The 25,693-nt window shown below is 45.3% G+C and overlaps 1 protein-coding gene and 1 pseudogene across 1 annotated transcript; both read right to left on the bottom strand.

The window, feature by feature from the left end:
• Positions 1 to 2,033: 2,033 nt before the first annotated feature.
• Positions 2,034 to 3,766, bottom strand: LOC137857340 (cytochrome P450 1B1 pseudogene; annotated as a pseudogene).
• Positions 3,767 to 12,192: 8,426 nt separating this feature from the next.
• Positions 12,193 to 22,249, bottom strand: RAD51 (RAD51 recombinase). The gene is made up of 9 exons (XM_068683666.1): positions 21,830 to 22,249; positions 21,064 to 21,201; positions 19,772 to 19,889; positions 19,148 to 19,239; positions 18,158 to 18,252; positions 15,995 to 16,108; positions 13,665 to 13,794; positions 13,295 to 13,416; positions 12,193 to 12,969 (listed from the first exon to the last, which is right to left on the bottom strand). Exons 1-9 carry the CDS (start codon positions 21,914 to 21,916, stop codon positions 12,846 to 12,848), a joined length of 1,020 nt encoding a protein of 339 aa, XP_068539767.1. The 5' UTR covers positions 21,917 to 22,249; the 3' UTR covers positions 12,193 to 12,845.
• Positions 22,250 to 25,693: the final 3,444 nt, after the last annotated feature.

The following is a 25,693-nucleotide window of genomic DNA, read 5'->3' as shown; positions in this document are numbered from 1 at the left end:
TGTCTTTTGCTAAATAATAGAGATCATATTCCAGCATTTCAGTGGCTCAGAAGCTCCAGTGGAAGCTGTGCAGCACCTGCCTGCGTGCAAAGACGGCTGTAATCTTGGATGGCGAGCGGGAATGGATTTGGACGCAGGGGACTCTAAATATACAACGCATTTCCCAGCATCCTGCTCCCATTAAAAAAAATAATATTTCCTGGCAAAATCTCTCCCTAAGCTTGAGAAATGAGGTGGTCAAAGCATTGCAAAATCCTTTGCGTAAGTGTTGTAAGCAGATTCCTCCCCCCGCGGAAAGAGGAGCTCCAGCCGCACACTTCGCACGGCGCTGCCGCGAGCCAGCGGTCCGGGAGGATTTCTGTGCCGTGTCAAACCTGGACGCCTCAATCACCACAATTCGGGGAAACGTGGAGGCGAGCAGTGATACTCTTGGCTTCAGCCGGGAGCGTTTTCCTCCTCCTCAGCCATCGTTGGGTAACGAGTACTGGAATGTTCAGTTTTAATGATAAAGGGGATGGGGATGTAAGAGCCGTGTTCCCATGTTGGGCTCTGGGTTGGCTACATAGGGAGTAATATCGGGGCAAGGAGAAAATTAACAATATTACCAGCACGTTCTCCCCACCTTCTCCATCTTACAGCTTTAGGATTTCCAATGGGTAGCAACGTCCTCGCCTCCTTTGTGTCGGGGCCAAGAAGGGGAAGCAAGACACAGCCAACATGCCGATGGGTTTATGCAGAGACATAAGGCTGCAAATCTCATCTCATGGCTGTGACATGTCATGTTCATTCATCTCTTTCAATTTTTCCATAAAATTAATAAATATCCAGCCTGTGATCCCAGGAGGGAAGGCTGAGCATTGCTAAATGAGGTGCAAGAGCCAGAATCTCCAGAGGATGCTGCTCCTGGGCAAAGGGTTCCCATCTGGACCATAAAAGCCGAAGACGCCCACCTGTGGTAAAACTGGCAACAGGTGGTGCTGAGATAACCATTGTCATTTTTTTATCTTGCAACATCCCAAGAGATGTTTTCGCAGATGTGTCAGAAGAGAAAACCTGATCTTGCTTTTAAAACTTGGTATTATGAAGCTGCTGCTGGCCGCCGTCTCATTTCATGCTCACCAAAATGAATATCTCCTGGCGGCAACGCTGGGAAATCCCAACGTGGTTTTGGGAGCAGCATTTTTCATGGGGAGCGCAAATGCCAGCACAGGCTGCCCAGAGGGGTTGTAGAGTCTCCGTCCTTAGAGATGCTCAAACCTGGGCTGGACACAGCTTCAAGCATCTGGCAGGAGGACCCTCCCTATCTCTCCATCCTGCTGCAATTTTGGCAAGTGGAAAATTGCGTTGTTCCCCCACCCCGAATAATTAAGTCACGTCTTTGCTAAAGTCTCTGAAGGAGGATGAATTCCCTATTGGTAAATTATTGTCATTAGGAGTTGAGTTGTCCCATCCTCTGAAGGTTCCTGGTTTGGCCGCAGTCTGGTGGAACTGAGAGAAGCATGGCGTTGGCTTGTGTGGAGTTTCTGCCCTCCCTTTTGAGGGTCATACACATCCCTATTACAAACCCAGCTCTGCTAACTTAGGTTGGAGCTGCTCATCTGTTTCAAACCACTAGTGGAATTCAGAATGGGGGGTGAGATAGCCCCCCCAAAACCTGTCCCAACCTCCTTGCACACCTAAATCGGGGCAGGATGTGCTCTTGAGGTCCAACTGATGGGGCCGTGCACCAAGACAAGCTCTTAAAACAAGGTCCTTAAACTCTTCTCAGGCCCTGGAGACAAGACCCACCCCTGCCTCCTTTAGCTCCCACCTGGCTTTCCCCAAGTTACGAGGTGCATCTACTCCAAATGTCGCACTCCTGCTGTAGGCAGAGCAGATCACTTCTAGCTGTACCCTGGGGCAACTGGGAGGGAGGCAGTCCCTGCAGTTTTGACCTGTTTTAGGGTTGGTTAGCTCAGGAGGATGCAGGACAAGGGCTTGGGTACAAGCGGTGCTTCCAGCCACCCCACAAAGAAAATGAGCAGAGACAGGTCCCATGTTGAAGGCATTTATTGCTGTGGTGACTCGCTACTGTTGACCCTCTGCAGCGGCAAGAGCCACCGGTGTGCAAAGCAGGGTGTCCCCTGCCACCCTGGCGCTGCCCATCCCTGTCCCCAAGCCAGGCGGGTGCAGTGCTCAGGGCTGGATGAGCACAGGGAGCCTCGGCCGCGCGGTGATGGTGAAGGGCAGTGGCCTCAGCGCCAGCCCATGGATGCAGTCCATGGTGAGCTTCTCCGCCGGGTTGGCGTGGAAGGAGCACTGGTGGAGGAGGATGGCGGTGAAGAGGAAGAGCTGGAGCTTGGAAAGCTGGTCGCCGATGCAGCGCCGCTGGCCGGTCGAGAAGATCATCACACTGCTGGCCCGGTCACGGTCCAGGCACTGCTGCTCGTCCAGGAATCGCGTGGGGTCGAAGCGCTGGGGCTCAGGCCACTTGCTGCTGTCATGGTTGACTGACCATTGGTTGACGAAGACCACGGTGTCCTTGGGGATGTGGTAGCCCTCCAGCTCCACATCTGCTGTGGTGGCGTGCGGGATGGTGATGGGCACGAAGCTGCTGTAGCGCAGCGTTTCGTAGATGAAGGCCTCCAGAAGAGGCAGGTGGGGCCGGTCCTCGGCTGTGGGCAGCCGGCCACGTCCCACCACCCGGTCCAGCTCGGCCTGAAGGTCCTGCTGGAGCTGTGGGTGCTTCAGCAGCAGCAGGAGGACCCACGAGAGTGCAGTGGATGTGGTGTCCTGCCCTGCACCAAAGATATCGGTCATGGCGCTTTCCACATCCTCAGGCCCCAGCCCATGAGGGGACACGCTGCCACGCTCCACGGTGGCGATCATGACATCGCTCACGTCACGCATGGCGATCGGGTCAAAGGTCTGGCGGTGCTGCACCACCTTGGCCCGCACGAAGTCGTGCAGCTCCTGGGTGAGGGCCTGGAAGTCGCGGTAGACACGGCGAACAGGATTGGGGAACCACAGGAGCCAGGGCAGCACGTCCACCAGGCTGCCCGCCCCCACCGTCTGCCCGAAGCGGTCATTGCGGCCCAGCAACACGGCGAACTCCTCATCGGCGTGGCCGTAGCGGCGGCCGAAGCAGAGGGCACAGAGAACGTTGGCGTTGGCCACTACCAGGAGCGGACAGGGCTGGAAGTAGGCTCCATCATGGCTGCGCCTCAGGAAGAGCCGCACCAGGTCCCCCGCCTCAGCCGCCACGTGCCGCTCCACCTCAGCCGCCGTCGAGCGGGCGCGGAGAGCGGCGTGGGCCAGCCGCCGGCGCGCCCTCCACTGGGGTGAGCATGCCCCAAAAGCCACGCTGCGCCCTCCCGACACCAGCCCAAAGGAAGGGAAGTTGGGCCGGCCGGCGAAGTGAGACCCCAGCCCCACCAGTGCCCGCCGGATGGCCGCCTCGCCGTTGAGCACCACCACCCGCCGGCTGCCCAACCGCAGCTGGAAGATGGCCCCGTAGCGGCGTGCCAGGCGGGCGAAGGCCAAGTGGGGCAAGCGGCCAAGCTGCAGGACGTTGCCCACCAGTGGCCACGCAAAGGGTCCCGGTGGGCTCTTGCTCCCCGCAGCCCCTCGAGATGCTCGGCGGCGGGTCCCAGCCAGCAGCAGGAGGGCACCGAGCAGGAACAGCAGCAGCAGCAGCAGCGACCCCGTGGCCGCCCCGTCGGGGCCCCCCATCATCGCTCCCATGGCTGCAGCCGCTCTGCAGCAGGGTCGGGGCTTGGCGCCGCTTTATGGCCGCCTCTGAGGGGGCAGAGCCTCTTCCCTCCCCCGGGGAGGCCGCTGCCGAGCATGGAGAAGGGGGGGGAACGGGCGGAGCCGCCCCGATGGGGCGCACGCAGATGGGGTTTTGGAGAACTGTGTGGTTGGGGGGCGAGGAGGGAGAGCGGAGACCCCCCCCCAGGGGGGCAGTGGGGTTGAGATGTGAGGGGAGGAGGGATTTGGGGAGCCACAGGAGGTGAGATTTAACATGAGAGAGTGCTATATGCTGTACCATCACCGCGTCCCCAGTGGCACCTGGATGGCAGAGGTGAGGTTGGCTGGGATGTGGGGTGCACGGCAGTATTTTGGGTGTGCTGTGCTGCCCCAAATCCTCCTCCGCTGGCACCCTGAAAGTCACAGCCAAACAGTTCCATGGGAACGCCTCTGAAATGCCCGAAATGCTTACTGTCATATAAAGATACATCATTTTTCTTGCACATCCTGGTTTATATGTGCTGCCAAGTGTTTCCACCCAGAGTGCTGAAAAGGGAAGAGGGGACGAACAGGGACGGAGCAGGGAGCTTCAGGGAGCGCATCCTGACAGGCATCTGCTGCTCGGTGTCCTGCGGGCTGGATTTTGGCTGCAGGGTGGTGGGGAAGGAGACGGCGATAGTGACAATGGGAGCAGGCGTTGGGGCCACCAAGTGGGCTGCCCACAGTGAGGAGCGAGCCCCCTGCTCGGCTTCAGCAGCCTTCCTGCAGCTGCGGGGTTTTCAGCTCTGTCTCAGAGCTCGGCGGCGGTTTTACAGAGCTGAGGTTTCGGCTGTTGGCAATCCGTGTTTGTCAGGAATCAAGCTCCGTGTCAGGTTTCTGCTGGTCTCACAGAGCCCAGCACCAGCTGCTGGGAAAAGAAAAACCTTTGCGGGAGGGGGGGGGAAACGTAATTTGTTTCCATGTCAGTACAGGCGTACAAAACAATAGCGCTTGATTAGGTTAAGATGCGGTTTTGGGCTCCCAAAACACGAAACCAACTTTGATTCGCAGGAGTTTGCCCGAGGCTCAGCCCGCAGTCCCTGTTGGCACTTCTTGTAATTAAAACATTACAAAGATTTCAGCAGCGCCTCCTGCCCCTGCAGGGTGGCTCTGGGGATGTTGGTACCTGCAGCTGGATGCGGCGGTTGTCTCCTTACATCCCCAGCGAGGCAGATGGGGATTGGTGCTGCAAAGGTTTTGTTGTAAAGTCTGCTGCTCCCAGCAGAGCAGCACATGCATTTTTCCCAGGCAAAGGGAAATGAATTCTGCATGAATATTGCAAAGTGGGGTGTGGGGAGCTTTTGAGTCCCTCCTTGGATGTTTCCCATGTTAGTCACTCCAAAAATCAGCATCATTTTGGGAACATTTCCATGTGGCAAGGTGTGCAGGTGAATAGTGCTGGACCATCTTGGTCTCTGTTGTCTTTTTCCATTCTTTTTTTTTATCATTAACTTTTTTCCTTTCATTTTTCTAAAAGCTTTACCAGCCAGGTGAAAAAAGCTCAGTGTCAGGGAGATGCACAAAATAAAAAAGTACAACAGCAGCAAGGTTTACATGGCTGTACATGCCATGGAAATGGTGAATTGCTCCTTGATCCAAGTGGAGAGGGTTTGGCTCCTTTTCCACTTTTTTATTATTACTCTTTTTTTTTTTTTTTTTTTTTTTGTGGGGTGGGGGGGCAGGATGAGGGGTGCAAGGAAAGGCACAGAAGGAGAGGGGAATTTCCAGCCTGGAGGCGGTTAGAGCCAGCAGCATGTCCAGGCTGTTTTAAAACAGTCTGAAATGTCAGATAAATCGGTCAAGGTTGAAAAGTTTGGCTTGTGGCCTCATCTTTACAGCTGCAGAAATAAGTAATGAAGCTGTTATGAAAAGAGGGGAAAAAAAATAAAAATCTAGATGGGCTTTTACTAAATTCACTCATCTCTGGGAGGGCACAGAGGGCCACACTGCCAAAACAAGAGTTTGAGTCACTAAAAAAGAAAATATTGATTCATTCCTTTTTTTTTTTTTTCTAGATAGGGTTTAACACAGCAAATTCTGCAGCTGCTCATGTTACCTTATGCATATAACATATCTTTTTTCTTGTATACAAAATAAGCACAAGATCTTGTAGGGATGTTCATGGAGCATTCTTTTTTTAATTTTTATTTATTTATTTATTTATTTATTTTAGGTGAGCAGGGGTATATAAGGTTCAAGAAGAGCATACTGGGGCTGTTTGGTGCACTATTGACATGTGCTGCTGTTCCAGCAGAAAAAGGAGCCTGTTGTGCTCTTTGCTGGAAAAGATTTATTTTTTTTGTGTCCTATCTGAGTCATTGCTCAGTAGCCAAAAGCCTCAGCTTTGGGTCTGGCACAATTAAAAGCAGGGCGTAAGCAAACTGGTACAATCCTTTGTTAAAATGCGGTGCTGGGGAATTCGACCCAAAATGCTCCAAATGGCTTTGTTTTCACTCTCAGCACATCCCGACCCAGAGGGGATGGATGTGGGCTGGAGGGAGGGTGGAAAGAAAGTCTGAGCAAAGCTGAATTTGCGATGAAAAAATGGAAGAAAAAAAAGACAGAATTTTTATTTTTTTCACTTGGAATAGGACATGGGGTTATAAGCAAAAGGATAAGGATTGGTTCAGTTTCTCTCCCTTCTTAATAATCTTGATAATAAGTAGCAGTAATTTTACAATTACAACTGAAGTTACAACTGTCAAGGGACATGAAAGATTTATTTTTGCCAAGTGACTCCAAGAGATAAATTCATCTCAGTTAACAACAGCTCCTGTATCATTCTCAATATATTTGAAATTTTTATTCCAGCGTACTCAGGGAAGTCTTCCTGAGAAAAACAAAATGTAAGAGGAAGCATTAAATCAGCAGCCTTTTCTTGGGAAGATAGGAAGAAAACTATCGTGGGTATTGAATGTAAAGGCTGCAAGGCTTGTGACATGGCATGAAGATAGGGGAGAGGGTGTGAGGCTGTCCAGGTATCATCTTTGGCTGAAAATTAAGATTTGGGGCTGGATGGGCCGTGTTCAGCTGGTGCTATGAAAGACGCCTCTTTCCCTGTCTGCTCCTGCCCCCTACACATGTGTTCAGCCAAAGCTTGGGGCAGCAATGGGAAGGAGGTGTAGTGCTGAGACTTCCTCCAGTGCCTGAGGTATATGGATCAGATTCATAAATATATCTATATCTAATTGTTTTTGCAGTTAATTGCAGCTGAAGCTCTGCACAGAACAGCAGAGCACAGCCCTTGGTGGTGTTTAAATGCCTGACACTGCTCCAGTTTCTGCTTCATCACATTAAGTTCCTGACGATGTCCTGGAGGCTTTTCTCCAAAGCAAGGGTAATTTTATTTTTATTTTTTCCCCCTCTAAATTTCCATGGAAAGTTCCTTGGAAAGCAAGCAGTCCAGAAACACCCAGCTCCCAAATACAGCACGCCCTCCTCCTGCCTGGTGGGGGCCAGAAGAAATCAGGAGCAAAATTTGGCTATGGCCCCAGCCCTGGCTGAGAGTAGCCCCCAGGGCCTGGCCTGGAGCTCAGAGGTGGACAAACCTCTTACCTTGAAGAAGGACATCCCCATCTCCCCAGGTACAACCAGAGCTCTGCCCTAGCGAGGTGTCCCTTGAGGACTTCGAGGTGCTGGTGCAATTAAATCATCACTGCTTAAATGAACCAGGTGGGCATGCATTACGTTTCCAAGCACATTCTACCTCCCCAGGACGTGCCATGTGGGTGCGTGGTGCTGTTTTCTCCCTTAAAGAGAAATAAGAAGAAAGGTGTTTGAGATGTTAGTCCCATGCTTTCATACCCACTGCCTATCGATGCAGGTTAGATGCTTAACCTGCCCCAGACACCCCCCTCTTCAACGCCTGGTGCTGGTGGGAAGAACCTCGCTACCGACCTCGGTATTTAGGAGCCTTGAACTCACTCCTATAGTTCACTCGTTCATTTAACAGCTCAGTTATGGGCTTTTTGGTGCCACCCCCTTGGATATTAATACAAACAAGAGACCCCGAGCTGCATGCAGCCGCCTTCTGAGACAAGCATGTGTCATTTAACATTGCTTTGTGGGATGTTTTCCAGCATGAATTTGAGGCAGTTTGAAATAAATGCAGAGGCCGGGCGATGCCTGCTGCAGGATGAGCTGGGGCTGGAGCTGGCTCAGGCCACTGCCAGCAGCAAGCTTTGGATCGAGCACAAGCTAAACAGAAAAACGCACGTAGAAGAGGGGGGCAGGCAACCGAGCTGACAAACAAAAAATAACCCCAACATCCCCAACCAAACCAGGCCCCTCAGGCCGATGGCTGCTTACAAACCACCACCAGAAAAGTGAATGCACACGAATTAAATGCCTTAAAAAATTAAATAAAATAAAACACGGCATTGGGTGGGGGGAGAGGGTTTCTTTCTAAAATTGAAACCACATTTGGAAAAATAAATCTGTTGTAACATCCCGTTTCCTCTCCTGATTGGCTTACCTCTTGTCTAGTCTGATGCTGGACTGCTCTGGAGGGTCCGTCTCATCCTCTGTCTTTATAGAGTCCGCACAGCAGCAGAATTGGCTTTAACCACATTTCTGAGGCTCTTTGGGGGTCTCCCTTCCTCCCTCCTCACTAAACTCTCTCCTGAAACTGAAGGCCAAAGCGGTCTGGAAGGGAACCAGCAGACCGTGCCTGGTCTTTGCAGTCACAGCAGGAGCCTACAATTTGTCCTATGAAACCACCAGCACCAGGACTGATCTGTGCCAATCAGAGTAGAAGCCTGAATAGTTCAAATTCAGTCAAGTTATGCAGTAAGAAGCATTACCTTGGACTTGGGGCAGTTTTACCTCTGGTTGTTTTCCTCCTCCCCAGCAGCACGGGTTGCATGAGGTCACCCCTTTCCTCCGCTTGACCTCAGGTCTCGGCGGGGAAACCTCAGCCCCAGGAGCATTGCACTACGATAACCCAAACCACGTGCAGAGATCCGATGGTTTGTGGTCCAGGTTGTGACCTTTAGCAAATATTCCTTGCCGTAATTAAAATCACATCCCCGAGAAAGCTGGCACGCAGCAGGTTTGTGTTTGCAGAGCGAGAAGGGAGCCCTGGAGCCACACAGCAGCGCTTTCGCTGCACTTGCACCACCACAGCCGCATCTGGAAAAATTTAGCGTTCGCTCCTAAAGCTGGGTACTGGGAAAACTTCCTTCCCTGGCCACACACAGTGCTGTGAAGTCAGCCAGCTCTCTGCCCGCTGAGCGAGATGCTCGGAGCTGCGAGCTGGGGCTGTTCTGCTCAAGGAAAGGCAGAACGTTTCTCAGTTCGACACTGTGAGGCTTGCCTCGCTCCCCAGGCCTTGTGGTTTCTGCGTTTCACGTTCACATTACGAGGGGTTTTAATTTGTGTGCAAAGCATAAATTGCATAGCTAACAGCTCTGCCGGTTTTCTGGGAACTCGAAACAGATGCAGCTGCCTTTGGAGGATGGGCAGAGTGCTCACAGTGGCACCCAACCCACACTGGAGGGGCAGGAGTTGGTCCAGTGGCAAAATGCAGCTCCGGAGACTGATGCCAAGCCTCCAGGGGAAGAAAGCACTGCAGGCTCCATCTGTGCAGTTTTAATCCATCAAAGCTCTCTCCATCACGCTCTAAGAGCATCAGTAGCTCAGCACAACGCAGGTATTTCTGCACACACTTCGGCCATCTCATCTCAACCATAAATTCCTCTTCACCTCTGGACACGGGTCCGGATGTAGCAGAAGTTGGCCGGACGAATGTGGGCCAGAGGATTGCGCAAAGGCACGCAGACATGAGAACTCTAAGAATTTTTCAGTTAATATCATTTCTAATCATATTCCACTGCTTTGAGAGGGACTGTAGAGTTTTTGGGAAACATCGAACTAAGTATTTTAAGGAGATGACAGGAGAAATGTTTACCGAAGGAATATTAATTATACCTCCTTGAGATTAAAGCATTGTTGACAATAAGCTTATTTTAATTAATGTTTCAGGGCCTTGTGTCATAAGCAACTTCAACCCTTTAAGGAAATACTTGCCTGTGCAGCTGCTACAGGGATGTCATCAGATAACTTGAGGAAGATCTTACTAAAAAGGTTCTTGTGCTTAAAAGAAACAAAACTCCTGAAATCCCACTGAGTTCAGATTCTAGGCTGTATAAGAGCTTAGAGAAGTATTTCCCATTTGTTTTGCCTCTGTTACCCCAATCACAAAGTTACAAACCTTTCAGCTAGACAGAAGTACTTTAGGCTGTTAGAGAAAGCAATCTGCATGCTGAGCGTTACATGACCAGAGAGCTTCAGCCGTTATTTGAGTTGGTTAAGGCTCTAAGCAGACTTTGAGAAGGAGAAAAAAAGGAGTTAGATTGAAAAAAATGAGTTAGACTGAACTGTACTGCACTGACTTACAAAGAGATGAATGCTGGAGGATTATGATCTAGACACGTCAGAACTCCCCCTCCACAAAGTTCACTGAAGGGAAGCAACAGAGAAACCAAATGTGACTTTTTAACCTTCAGTGTAGCAGGCAGCAAGAAGCCACTGTCTCCCACATCCCCTCAAACTGCCATCTGTATGTAAGTGGTACTTGCACGTTTACAACGTGGGGTCTCAAAAACGAACTAACACCCCCCTACACACCAATGTGGACTGTCAGAAATTGTACCGAAGCAGCAAGCTGTGCACTTTCAGGCCTCCACATTGAATATCTGATCAGAGAAACAAAACTTCAGAGAAATGCACGATCAGAAGTGCAATTCACTAAAAGCAGCGTGGTTGTTCTCCAAATGAGCTAACCATACTGCCCAACGTTGCTCAGTACCACTGTGCGCTAAGCCGATAACCTCTCAAGCAACAAGACAGCCCAAAACATTTCTTCCGACGTTTGTGTAACACTTCTCTCAACCTTTGGGTCCTTGTGGAATTTTTAAGCATATCATAAATTCAAACCCAGCTCATTTAAACCCCAAATGCAATATGAAATAAGATTTCAGCGTTCTATTTTATCTTAGTAGCAAGTGAAAATGTATCACATGCAGACACGTGAAGGAAAGCATCACAAAGGGCACACACCAGCATTGGTATCTCACTGGATAGGAGCTGTGCAGGTCTCAGCTGCCTTTCCCTGGCTCTCCAGCTGAGCTGTTTCTCTGCCAGTTCCCTCAGCCCATTCCCAGCATCACCTCACCTTCTTGCAGCCCCTTTGCCCAGCGAGTCCCTCATCCCCTTCCTCACATTTGTTTGGCCTGTTTTTCCTCTCTTCACTTGTTTGCTCCTACTACTCATCTGGGTTTCCCAGCCAGTCTTAGTTTTCTCTGGATCAAGAATTCTGGAAGAAATCAGGTTCAGGAACACTGCAGTCCCTGAATTTTACCTGTACAAAACCAGGACTGACATTACAGCCCTATTCTCAGATCAGGTCCTGAGCAGAGTGTACCCAATGCATAAAAAGGAAAAGCTGTGAAGGTCTGACAAGCCTCCAGGTGGATCGGATCAGGGCAGAGTGTAAGGTTTGTGACTTGGTCACCTGTAAGAAAGTACCTGCAGGGTCAGCAAGAGACATTTCATCAGCGTCAGACCAGGTTCTGCCAAACGTGAGGTCTGGACTCTACACACAAGAAATTCTCTTTTTTTTTTTTTTTTTTTTAAAAAAAAAAAAAAAAAAAAAAAAAAAAAAACATTTCTTTTTGCTCCAGTCTCAGTACCACAGGCAGCTGGAAGTCTTTGCCCGATTTCCCCACCCCTCTAGAAGAGTCAGCCTATGACAGACCCTTACTGATGAATTGAATCCCCTACTTAACGTTTTAACATGAGTTTTGATTCCCGAAACTCAGCTGCAGGCAACAGCGACAGCAGTGGCCTTTTGTGCACATCTGAACAGAAAGAGCAGATGCTCCATGGCTATGCAGAATTTACAAGTAATGGCATTTAGCTAAAAACAAGGCAGCAAGCATCGTGACTTCCTGTGAAATTTAGTAGCCACCATTGCACAAGTATTTAGGTACCTGCTTACATTTATCTGATGAGTACAGACAGTTGGATTCCTCTGTATGCTTTTCTTCATGAGTTGACACAGAATAATCATCCTGGAGTAAAAGAGCACTGAAAATATTTTTTGCTACCAACCACCACTGTAATACAATTCTCTTTAATCAAGTTAAGAGTTGTTCACAATAGCATAGATTAAAATACTGGGTAATATAAAGTAAGCTTTTTAATCCAAAAAACTCTTAAAAAAACATCTACAGGGCACTTAAGCACAGTTGTACTACACATCTCAAACAGAGAAGGAGATGATGTGTTTTGTTACCACTAGTAGAAAAACATTCCAGACTGAGATTCGTTGAAGACCTATGCATCTTTCTCCTACCTGCAGGTAAAAATGCCTCAGTCTGAATTAGCACCTGGCTAAATCCCAGAAACCTGTGATGTCATCAGTATTTTCATGGTCCGTTTATTAAAAGCAGATTTCCACAGAGAATTAATAAAATACAAAAAAAAGGCACTGAGATGTAAATTAACAGTTCCCCAGAAGTGGCATGTTGCAGCATCTTAAACAAAATTAACATAAAGAATACGGATTGATGATAATCTCATCAATCACAGCAATATTCCCAAATTCTTGTTGTGGAACACCATTCTGCTTTATTTTGCAATTAATTATTAAAGCAACCCACCAAATATTTAAGTTACCATTTTTCTTATTTGACAAACCCATCAATGTGACTTTAAAGTCATCACGTTACAAACTGCTGCCACATATTCTCACATTGCTCTGCCTCCACCCACTAGCAGAATCCAACTGGAGCAACAGCTGTGAGGAAAATACAAAGCCTATGGTCTTCTGAAAATATTCTCAAGAAACCACTTGAACCTAACGTGACTAAAGCCCAGGAGGGATGATCTCTTCCAAGCAACACCTGCAGATGTGTCTCAAAACATATTCACCTGACAGACACGTATGTTGAAATACAACAGAGTCCTCTGCCAGCATCTGAACAGCAGCTGCACCAGGAAAGCGTCTGTAACGTGCCAAAGAAAGGAGCCTTTTTACAGCCACTTAGTCTCAGGTTACGTGGGAAATGAAGTCTTCAGTCTTTTGCATCTCCCACTCCATCAGCATTAATAGCAAACATCGCTTCAGCCTCAGGAAGGCAAGGAGAATCGTAAATTTTGCATATTCTGGTTTCACCTCGGCCTTTTCGCAGATACAGTCTGATAGGGAGAGAAAAAGGAAACAGGTATGGATGTGTAAACAGGTCAGGAATTGTAGCCTCGTTTCAGAAAACCTCTATCATAATCATTAAAACTTTCTGTTGGCATGTAAACACATCACGCTTAAAGCTGTAAGGACTTCTGAAAATGTTAGTTTTATTTTACTGATGGGTCAGTTACCTGCTCAGGGTAGCACTTATTTTCTGAAAAGCAGACTGGAAGTGCCATTCACAGACTACACAGAGACCCAGAACTAAAACGCACTTAGCTAAGTACACAAAAAAAATCTAAAAATCTAGTGGAAGATGATAATCTATTCTCTCACCTCGTGGTGGAAGCATGTGCTATGATATTTCCTCCAATAGGCTTCTTGGGATCTGCTGCAAACATTGCTGCTCCATCCACTTGTGCTACCACTTGGTTGGTGATCACAACTGCCACACCAAACTACAAGGAGATAAGCAACAAATCAGAACCCATACATCTTCCACAACCTGAATGGGAATAAAAAAAAAAAAAAAGAACCTTCTGCTATCCCCTCTGCTGTTCATAACCACTCTACCACACATCTCAAAACAAAATGGAAGCAGACAGCAAGCAGGCAGAAAGCCATCTGCAGAAGATTGTTAAGGTGTACATGAGAAGGAAAACCAATCATCAGCCCTTTAGGGAGCAAAGCAAAGTTCATCATTTACCTCATCTGCAAGTCGAAGCAGCATACGCAGAAATCTGGCGAGATGCATCTGTCTGGCTGACAGCTCACCTCTGCCGGAGTAATCCGTCCGGTAAAGGGCTGTGGCACTGTCCACGATCAGCAGTGCATACCTGGAGAGGTTAAATACAACGTTCTCAGAAACTGTTCCAGGAGTTAAAAACGTGTCTGGTTGAAACTGATAGCACCCAGGTAATTTTAAAGCTACATACAGGTGTGGATATCTGCCCTTCTCACCTGCCACTTAGCAGAATGATTATATTTACCACCACAGACTCATCCAGCAATGTTCAGATTATGAACAACACAATAAAACCCATCCCTGTGGGACCCTTACAACTCAGGGTATTCTTTTCAAAGGAAGCTGCTGTGTTATTAAAAAGTTTATATTTAAACTAAGATTTATGCTTACGTACTATAAATGAGCCCAGAAATTAATATTTTGAACTACGGGTATTCTGTACACAGGTACCTCTATACCTCATAACACCACCTCCCTCCCTCTAAAGGGGCCTCAGCATCCTAATTTCAAACAAAAGCCTTTCAGCTTTTTCAATTCTCGCCCTGGTCTCCACTGCAGGGGAAAGACAGCTGTGTGGTGCTTAGCTGCCTGCCAGGTTAAACCACAACAGTCCTTTTGACACCCAACATGGGGCTCAAAGGGTTAAGATAACAACAGATCTGGCCAGATCGTGTCAGAGTGTTCAATTTATTTATAATTGGTCATAATCATTATATTAATTTCATAGTTGCTGCTTACAAATTACTTGCTCTCAAAGGTGTTTTATTTGCTCTCAGAGTTGTCTTATGTAACCCCTTTCTTTATCACCTCCAAGGTCTAGTTTAAGGTTGCTTTTGTTTTTACCACCTTGATGTATTGTGCTTAGGACACAATAAAAGCACCAATCATGAGTTTCACCTGGTGTTTGCACTCACCACAGTCACTGTCCTTGTATGCTGGGAATCACCTCTTTGAAACTATTAACAATCACACTTTTTAGTTTTTCTCCTCTGACAGCCAATCTGTGGAGGAGACAAGGAATGACACCTTCCCCTTTTCTTCCAGGCCTGGTACAAAAGCTCTGGAGAATTTTGAATGTCCTTTGGACGTTCCAACAAGTATATTCCTATTGCTGTCTCCAGAACGTGATACTGGTTTTGTTTAGAGTTAAACAGCTTTTTAAGAATATCACCAAGAGATCTGCCCTGAGGCAGGAGAGTTACGTGTGGCAAGGATACGGGTAGGTATCTATCATGGTTGTCACCTCTTATGGTTCTGGGCTTCACCCCTTAGCAAGTGTGAATGTTAAGAAACTGACAGAATGTCTAAAAAAGGTGTGCCTTGACCCTGCAGCTGAACCAAAGAACCCATGTGTGCTGGTATCAGTCGCCCCTATAATATAGAAGAGACAATGGATGCAGACCTCAGCTCATTTAGTAAGGGAAGAAACAGCTTCTAGGAGGGAACAGGAGGAAAAATTAAAAGAAGCAGGCTAATCCACAGAACAGGAAGGGAAGTGATGCATGCTGAAGAGGCCCACTGTATAATAAACTGAAATTTATTTCAGTTGAAAGTAGAAATGGAAATGTAATGGAAAGTAGAAATAGAAAATGAGAAACATCATGCAGAAGGATAAAACTGGGGGGAGTTGGCTTGGGGTGAGACACTACCATTGCTCAGGGACTGGCAAGGGCTGGTGGTAAGCAATTGCATTGTGCATCACTTTTGTTTCCTCCTTTCTTTCTTATTAAACTGTCTTTATCCCAGTCTGTAAGTTCTTGCACTTCTACCTTTTTTTTGTCCCTCTCCCCCATCCTACTTGGGGGAAGCAGGGACAGCAGTGGGTGCTTAGCTGTCTGCCACGTGAAACCATGACAGTTTAACACGCTCTAAATCAACTCTCCTTCTTTCTGAAGGCAATTTTAAAAAGATGTTTAAAACTGTTTCTCAGGCTGGCACTTGTTCTCTGGGAAGTAAGACCTGTTGTCACAGCTCAAACCAGTTACTGTCATCAAAAATTTCAACAGCAACAGGTATTAACTCACAACTGACTGCTGATACACAAGGCTTATTACAGGGATATGCCAAAGCATAATCTAGTTTGAGAACAACAAAATCTGATCTAACAGAGCTAAGCACTGAAGAGAACAAGTAGATTTCAAAAATGTTAACTTTAAAAGTACACCATTACGTTGACATTTCACAGTTATGCAGTCTATAGATCTCTTGCACTTGTTTATCACCTACAAGCAGGTTTATAATATGATTATACACCAGTATAAAAATCACCCTGACTAAATCAGTCTCATTACCGTGATTCAGCCATCATAGCCGACGCCTGGTACAGGAGCTGGGTCTGATGGTCTGTGTTAAAACCTCGCGCGTATGCCACATTATCTAGGACGTCACTGCCAGACAAGCCATACCTAGAGAAAGCAACGAAAAAACTTTAAACTTCGCGAACAGGAGTTACCTAGCAGGTTTACCTAAAAGCTAGATTAAAAACACATGCCAAATACAAATATTAATTAATACAAGCATATTTACTGTTTACAAGGAAGCCGTTTTACTAACACTATTTTGATTTTCACACCTAATTTCTCTCTCCCTATTCCTGTAGGAATTAGACTTGCCTACGTACAGCTTTGAACAGTACACTTTTAGAATCGTAACTATCAATTAATTTTACTACCTGCACATGATAGCTATTTTATAAATCAAATAACTCAGCCTTACTAGGTTAATATCACATTATGCCTGCAGGTGAGTAACAGCCAATCAAGCCTAGGGCTTTGAAACAAGACCACATTGCAATACTAGATGTTCAAGATTAACCTCAAAGGTGCTAGTCAAGCACCTGGAAAATCATTAGACTGTAAAAATAAATGAGTTGAAAGGCTGTTAGCATCCATCCTAGCTAAGCTTGATGAAAAAGACAGAGCTGAGGGGGATGGATCTGACTACAAGTAGCACTTTCCACGTGCAGCCACACACCCTCCTGCAGGTGTAGCTAGGGGCACTGCAAACATCATAATTTCACTGTCTCATCAGTGCCCAAGAGGTGTTTGTTGCCATATCTATTGGTGAAAATGAACACCGGAGCACTCTTGTACTTGCTGCATGAAATGCCAGTGGTGTCAGATCAAACTGCCTTAATTAAGAGCTAACAGGACTGAGCTGGTATTGTCCCCAGCTGCCTAGAATTGCACATTCCCTTCCAGAACCAAAAAAATGTGAGGGAAAGGACTTCCTGCAGAGGGATGGCTACAGAACAGCTGGGTGAGGGAGAAGCAGCAGAGGGGCAAGGAGCAGTAATTCCAGATGTTTTGCAATGTGAACATCTGTCACACAAGCCTCTAAGCACTGTGTAAAACATCTTCCAGGGATCTGTTTGCCTTTCAGTAAGAAACCATCAAAATCCAGTAGTGACCCAAGTCTTTGGATCACTACTTTTCAATAACTTGACTTTACTCCGTGCATTCAGGAGGGTATGTTGATTAGATCATTTTCGTCTATAAAGGAAAGGAAGCAACTTTGCGGGCCAGCACATCACATTGGCTTGGTGTTAAATCTTGATTTTCCTACCTACAGTCTCAGACAGGCCTATAAATACTGGCTGTACCTCTTAAGTCTGTGGTGCTGCTAAAAAGCAGCAGTCCTACCCTTTCAATTCCTCTGCTTCCAGCTCACCGAGGTTGCAATACGCGCCTTAGTATTTAATTGAAACAATCATCACAGAGAATTAAACCCTACAGAAGCAGTAATATGGAAACACTTCTGTTTTGAGAAACCCTGAAGAATCACAAGACCAGAAGCAGCTACTTTTTCTAACAAATGAAACCCATATTTCAGGCCCTTAACTCTAACCAGAACCTCTGCAGACGACAGCTTTTACTGCCTTCAAGAAGTTCAGATTATTATGTTATACTGTCAAATTTGTATAAAAGACACTTCAGAACGTTCTGAGACAGAGGCAGGAGATGAGAAAACAACTGGTGAAAAGATGCTCTCTTCCCTAACAAAAGGAAAATCCAGTTGCTGTTGAGATATACTTTTTACAAAAGAATCTTTGCTCCAAGGGAGTGCTATTGGCAGAATTTAAGAAAAAAATCTTTGAATGTATTTCTCTAACAGTAAAACTAAATTTGAGAGAGATATTCTTAAATGAAGGTATCATATTCCAGGGGACAATGATGTTAGCTACTGTCCTATCCATGTAAAAATAAAAATACTTATAAAACACAGCTAATGAAGTGGTCTAAATTACATCTAGGTAGGCAGACTGAACAAACACAGGAAAGTTTGTTTTGTTTTTCCCTTTTTTTTTTTTTCCTACATTTGTTTTTAAGGACAGTTCTAACTGCAACAGTCCAATGAATTGAAAGAGCCAGGCTGATTTTAAGTCATCCCACCATGAGTAAATGCCTTCCTTTCTTCAACTAGTGTTAGTTTGCTTCTGGCGCATCAGTACAGACCTTTCAGCCACAGCAAGAAGACGTTCTGGACGGAAGGTCCCTTCTGTGTCAATGTACATAGCTTTTCCTTCACCACCGCCTCGGTCAATGGGAAGCTAGAAGAGCACATGTGAATGAACGTGAAAAGTAACAAGTAATACACTTACTGCCTTATGCCCTAAGCTGACATTCATACAGTAAATAAAATACCAAACTATGCTGATTAAAGTCACATTTATCTGGGGAAAGTGAGAGGAATGATTCCTGTTTTCATTCTCTGACACCTACAGAAGAAAACAGGTGCTCAGCTTCAGGCTGGGAAGTTTGGGTACACAAGGGTGTTACCTAAATGATCAAATTGAGCCCCCCTAAGCCTCTAATATTTTATGAAACAGCAACAGAAAGTAGCAAACAGTATTAAAAAAAAAAAAGCAAAAAAATTTGTCTAAATTAAGGTTAGGAAAAAAGGTTCCTATAAACTGATCTATTGCTTGATAGCAATGTTTGACTGAAGGCTGTTACAAAGGTAAAGTGAAATAAACCTAAGATATGTTAGAAACAATACAGCTAATCAAAGAAACCAATTGAACCCAATGCAGTTTCATCCCTCTTTTCAAAGGCTCTCTGCAGTCTAGAACACCCAAAGTGATACCAAACGCTTCTCTGTACTTAAGAGCTACGATCACAGGCTAGTGCCTGTTGTCAGACTACTAAGGAGGAAAAAAAGCCACAAAACTTAAGTCAAATATAAGTAAAAACCATGACAAACTTAATTGATGCTGAAGTAATCCTAGCAGGCAGGTTAAGGATGGAACAAAATATCCTAGCAAGCTGCAAGCTCAGCCAAGGATGCTGCGAAGGTTTTTGAGGAATCTTTGTGAACAGACAAAATTCATTTCTTATAGCAAAACGAAGTGATACATGTAAAGAGCTATGAGAAGTGCACAAATTGGTAAATACCCAAAAGCTGTGCTATCTGAATACTTTATTTTAATAAAGTGGACAACTCACTTGACAGGTTACTGCTAGGGTATGGCACAACTGTGTTTTTCCGGTACGAAACTCTCCAAATAACTCTGTTATGGACCCTGTTTCTATTCCTCCTATGGGGAAAAAAAGGAGAAAAAAAATGTTGTTATACTTCAAACAAAGATACGTATAGAATTTTTGAATTTATAGAGACTTAGCTTAACTTCAATACTTTGGCTGAAAGGATTAAAGCTCTAATTGTAAAAACTGGTTTCCATACTGAGGTTTCTTCAAGTTGGAACCAGGAAGTTTAGGTAAGTATATGTTTGAAGATGATGAAAAGCTGAAATGTTTTGGTTTTTGCTTACAAGTAGGAAAATGAAAATGTTGATATCTTTTTTTTTTTTTTTCCTCCTTGAAGGAAACTCTAGGCTAAAATTAACTAGAAACGTGCAAAGCAAACAGTTCTGGGTACTGCATCACGACTAAAAGCTTTTAAAAGTATTTCTACAGCTTTTAAAGAGAATCAGTAAAATCAGAGAGCAGTACTTGAGGAGATCATAGTTCAACCAGAACTCACATGTTTGATGTGTTTTTGTGCAATGATTATGTCCATTGGGGAAAAAACATATGAAAAGTTAATCAATAGAGAACTAAAATCACTACCTTGAAGCAGTTTATCAAGTTCTTTGGACCCAGTGGTGATCTGGATGATTTCTGACCTTCGCTGATGGAATTCTGTTGCTGTGGTAAAACCCATCGGGACCAGTTTAGCTGCTTCAGCCTAAAGAGAACCAAACAAAGCAGTCCAAGGAGTGTTCACTCCATTCATTTATCCCCTTCAGAAATTAGTACTGTAATTTCCTGTTTTGTGACGTGGAGAAGCAGCTGTGTAATGTGATGCAGACATTTCATTTTATAGACCACATATAAATAATTGATACCTCTGAACAGAAATGTAATTATACTCAAAGAAAAAGCTTTAACATCCATTTTGCCTATTTAACAAAAATCTTTCATTCCCTGTATTCGCTACCTGTTTAGTTCTGTTCTGTCCATGTGAAACTAAAATACTTAGGATGGCCATGGCATTCCTAACAGGCTGCACCCTCATAATACTGAATAAATATACAAAGTTGGGAAAAAAAAAGAAGTGGAGATAAATATTCTCTGAGGCCAGATGTCTATACATGAGAACTAGTTTTGCAGAAGCTCCACAATCTATTATTAGAAGATGCTGTGAGATTGCAGCTCAGGCTCTCTCAGTTCCCAGAAGTAAAGCCAGGATGTGTACCCATCTGAGGTGCTGAGTTAACACACTTAAGAAGGTTGTGACAGAGGAGCAGATGTTCTGGGTCAGTCCTGTAGTTCACAACCACGCGTCCTATGCTTTGACAAATACCATGAGGGGATGGTTAGGGAACGTGTGTAACAAAGCAGGAATCAAGGAACTGACCATCCATCTGGTAGTTGCTCTGAGTTCAGCCTGTGAGCTTCTTGATCTGAACGCTACCCTATTAACATTGCTCCTAGCTCTGCATTTATACCTTTTTTAACCAGTTTATGCTACAGAAGGCTGCAGTGCCTTGGGGCAATGAGTTCCATAACTTAATTATATCCTGTATGGAAAAATAAATAAATAAATATTTTAGTTGCTTCAGGCCTATCAGAAGCCTTCTTATCATACGAAATTCTAAGCTCGAAATAATACTAATCTTGGATATAGTCTCCATACCTTCCACAAATTTTATAGAGCTACCTCCCCCTTCATTTCTCTTGAAGCTAGTCCTAGTCCTCTCGTCTCTTATAAAAAGCCACGGCATCCCTCTAATCATCTTTACTACCCTTCTAGGTACGTCAGTCATGGAGACCTTGTAAGAATCACCAAAATACTTTACACCAGCAGAAACAAAACCTCTCTAGCTTCTTGGCTTGACAATTTTATACAACATCCTTACCAAGATTTTGTCAGCTTTAGCTTCGCTGATGCCTTTAATGTTTAGTAGCTCCTTCTTGGGTGCGTGAGCAACAGACTCAACTGTGTGATACCCAGCTTCTTCCAACTTCTTCACGTCGTTTGCATTTATGCCACATTGCTGAAAGGGAGGGGGAAAAAAGATGGGCTACGTCAGAAACACCATCTAAGCACTGAACCATTATTGAGTACCTGAACTGTCTTTGGATCAAACTGTTATTACAAGTCAGCATGTTAAATGTTATGTCCCTACCACTTATATACAAAGAATGTTAAAAAAAAAAAAGATACCCTTTTACTAGTGTAACATTTAACTTTTTCATGGTGAGGGTGAGAGCACTGGAACAGGCTGCCCAGGGGGGGTGTGGAGTCTCTTTCTCTGGGGATATTCAAAACCCACCTGGATGCGTTCCTGTGTGAGCTGATTTAGGTGTTCCTGCTTGGCAGGGGGAGCGGACCAGGTGACCTTCCAAGATCCCTCCCAATCCCTACTGCTCTATGATTCTGTGACAACCTGTTATCAACCTTGGCAGCACAGAACAAGGCGAGGACGTTCTCCAGGTGGTTTGATACTACAGGTAAATCATGAATATTCCAAAAAGGACACGCAGCAAGGTAACAGGATATTTTTGGGGGTGGCAAAACGCAGGTAAGCCCCTGACAGCCCAAATTTCAGGTGCAGCTTGCGTTGGAGGGCACAGCCCTGGAAGCTTCTTGCGAACCCAGCCTCGAGCCAGCTGTGCGCGTACCTCTAACCTGGCGATGGGCTCCGGCCCGAAGCTCTCCTCCTCCGCAGACACGTCCGCGTTGGCCTCGAACTGCATCTGCACGGCCATGGGGCCCGCGGGGCGGCTGCGTGAGGCGAGAGGCCCAGGCGAGGCGTCAGGGCGCTGACGGGGGGGGGGGCCGGGAGCAGCCCGCGGCGGTGCCTTCCCTCCCCGGCCCCGTCACTTTTCACGGATTTTTCCCCTCAGAAACCAACCGGGGGCGGCTGAGGAGGAGGAGGAGGAGGAGGAGGAGGAGGAGGAGGAGGAGGAGGAGGAGGAGGAGGAGGAGGAGGAGGCCGCTGAAGGCCAACGGACCCCAACGGACCGCAGCCCCCTCCCGTCACCGCCCGCGGCCGCCGCCGCTTTGGAAGAGCCCGCCACCGCGTCACGTGATGAGGTCACGGCAACCGCCCCGCCCCTCCGCGTCACGTGACCTCCCCCCTCTTCAGCCCAGCGCCTCAGCGGCAGGATTTGGCGGGAGCTTCCCTTAAAGGGGCCGCGCCTGCTTGTTGTGTGGGGGGTTCTAAACCACAAAAGTCTTTTTTTTTTTTTTTTTAATTATCATAATTATTATTAGCTTTATTTTAAAGTCAGCGTAATGAGGGGAGGCTGCTCGGTGAAATCGAGCTGTTGTGAAGGAGAAGGTTGCTGGGTTAGGAGACCCCTCTAGGGGTGAACACATCTCCACCAAAAATCAGCCAAAGCAACCTCCGCCTATAAAAAACAAACACAGCTGAATGGTGAAGGGGCACCCGCACGTCAAAGCACCTGCTAAAATACCAAAGGCAGCAGAAGTTTCATTGATGACTTAATCCTCCCTCTGAGCCTCTCCCTGCTGGACTTCAATACCACAAGCAAGGGTAATGCTGAGCAGGAAACCCCAAATGTCACTGCTGCTGTTCAGTCCTGCAGCTGAGCAAGGTCTGTAGGAATTCCTTCAGCTCCAATCTTCGCTTATTTGTACCAAACATTAGGATAAAATGTAGCAGTGCCATGTTATTACGGACACCGGCAAGAATTCGTTCTGACAACAGGCAAAGCACCACGATCAAAATAGCTCCAGGCCAGGCTTGTTAGAAATATCTGCAGTTTTTGTGCTTTTCATTAAAATGTTTATTAAATCCATTTTAGTGCTGGCAAGCTAGCTGGTGCGTCATACAGATAAAATCATGCAAAGATAAAGAACATGAGATATTAAAGAGATATTCTCAAATATTTAGTACTGGCTCGGTATCTACACAGCCAGCTTAAAAAAGGCCCGTTAACCCCAAGGGGACTCTTACAGCACAAAGCTGGGAAGGACGCTGGCCAGAGGCTTCCCTTTGTACATGCTGCTATCCTTTTAAGTGCTCCATGTCCTGTCTACTTAAAGAAAATGAAGGCAAAAAGCTCTTGTCGCCGTGTAAAGTACCCATGAGGCTGTATGGCAACGCACATCATAGGGCACAGCTAAACCTTATTAATTGTCCTCCCTCACATGGGCAAGACCACGAAGATTCAAGGAGGAACGAAATACAAGGACCACTTCAGAATGTCATACCCAAGGAAATTCTTACGGTCCCTTCACTGACTGGAACCCAGTCGTGGTGGCTTTTAAAACTTCACCAGTACAAGCCACCAGAGTTAAGGCGGATGAGCTTGTGTTCAAACTTTGAAGCTGTTAAATTTAACTTAATATTCCGTATCTAATCATTGATTTGAATTTACCTGCTGTGTCTTCAGGGTGGCATGTCTGGTATAAATAGCCTATTTAGAAATCCTTTTTCCACTCGTAAGTCTTTTTCCTATAGTTTGTAGAAATAAGGTGATATCAAGGAGAGAACACCCTGAAACTGCGTTAGGGGAGGAAAAGGTTCTTCACCCAGAGGGCGGTCGGGCACTGGGACAGGCTCCCCACAGCAGTGGTCACAGCACCGAGCCTGCCCTTGTTCAAGAAGTGTTAGACGACGCTCTCAGACACATGGTCTGATTTTGGAGTGGTCCTGTGCAAACCCAGAAGCTGGACTTGAGGATTTTCACGGGTCCCTTTCCAACTTCACATATCCTATGATTCTATGATTCAAATGTTGGTGTCAGTAGCTTCCACTGCTGCAGGTGAAGTAGCACTAGAATTGCAAGGTGAGATTAGACAGTGTGGAGTTCAGTTTTAGAAACATTAAACAATTTCAAGTATCTGAAACAATGATGCCCTTTAGAGAACCTGGTTTGCAACTCACAGCTGCCCTGGACTTGGAGAGAGAGAACTGCAACAAAAGTTGATTTGATACCAAGATTTCCCTTCTGTTCCTGAGCTCGGCAAACACTTACTTTAGCACTAGATTACCCTTTCCTATTCTTCTAAATTGCCAAACTGATCACTCATTTTACTTTTGGACTCTTCTCAAAGTGCTGATGTATGCTTAAATAAATGTGTTTACCACGAGCGTTTCTATCATCTGTCCACATTTTGGAGTGTTTCCCATGAAAACTAGGGTTGGGAACATGAAAGCAGAATATTACTAATAATGCACAGTAACTTGCATTTGCATTTTTTAACCTTTTACTAGACTACTAAAAATTTAATATGCACGTAAGATGACAAAACAGATCATAAGAGAAGAAAGGCTTTTCCATTTACATATACATAAAGGTATCAGCCCTAAGTCAGCAATATTGAAGGACAATAAACGATTCTTTTCCTGTAACATACTAGACCTTCAAAATAGTTGAAATTCGCTTGGGATTCACACATGGCTGGGTAATTTTAGGTGCTCATGGATGATGTCTAAATTTATAAGAGGTGCTTTAAATTAAATGCAGTAAAACAATGGCTATTATTGATATCCATACATTAATCATTAGAGAAAGCCAAGGTCAAAACATCATTCCAATGGTATTAGAATGAAAACATGATAGCTCATTCTTTCAGTTAGTATTTTATTACCATATATGAAGTAAGTCATTACCTGTAGATGGATATTTTTTTTCCCTCCAGAAAATATTATTGAAAAGTAATTAATTTCTTCTCCCTTTCCTTTCCCACCCCCCGTCCTTAAAAGCAGTACAGACATAATCTGAAATCTAATCTCAACTTTGTACTGAGAAAAATGGATTGCTGAAGGAAATAAGAGTTTGCCAATATTATATATCCCACTTTATGATTGAGCAATGGCTCTAATAAGCATTGCGTTTGAAGTTCATATAACCAAATTCTCATCAAAGTTTGGCTAGCAAAATTTTTTTTTTTAAGTAAACGTTATATCTATGAAGATTTTAACAGTAATATATCAAGTCCTATAGACGACACACTATGAACTTTAACTCAAAAAATCAAGTACAAATGTAAATTAAATACAAAACTGGAACTGCTTAATTTCTTCTTAACCCCCCCCCCCTTTTTTTTTTTTTAACTGCAAATTCATGGCTTTGTTTCATCTGGTATTTTATTCAAAAAGACCAATATAAACTCTACCAAAAATTTACTCAAGTCTTCATTATCTTTTTTTTTTTTTCTTTTTGGCTTGGAAACATGCTGGAAAAAAAAATAAAATACATGAAAAACCCAAGCTAGATAATAATCATGAAGTACTACTGCAGCACCCTCTACCGGTTATTACTGCTGATAAAATGACCTCAGAAAATTTAAAAGTAATTCCAGGTATAGTATCCAAGTCATTTGCAATGTAGTCACTATTTTCCAAATAAAATTTAAATAAATTGTCCTGAAAAAGCCAGCCATAGTAGTCTAGCACTTGGAAACAAGAAAAAATTCTCTCAAATAGCTAACAGCTTTTACAAGAGTAATATGTAATTTTCCAGTCAAAAGTTTAAACGGAGCAGCCAATAATCACACCTTGAAGAAGGAAG

Source organism: Anas acuta, chromosome 5 (assembly GCF_963932015.1).
Source record: "Anas acuta chromosome 5, bAnaAcu1.1, whole genome shotgun sequence".
NCBI lineage: Eukaryota > Metazoa > Chordata > Aves > Anseriformes > Anatidae > Anas > Anas acuta.
The sequence above is the reverse complement of the archived record's forward strand: the minus strand, read 5'-3'. Positions and strand labels throughout refer to the sequence as shown.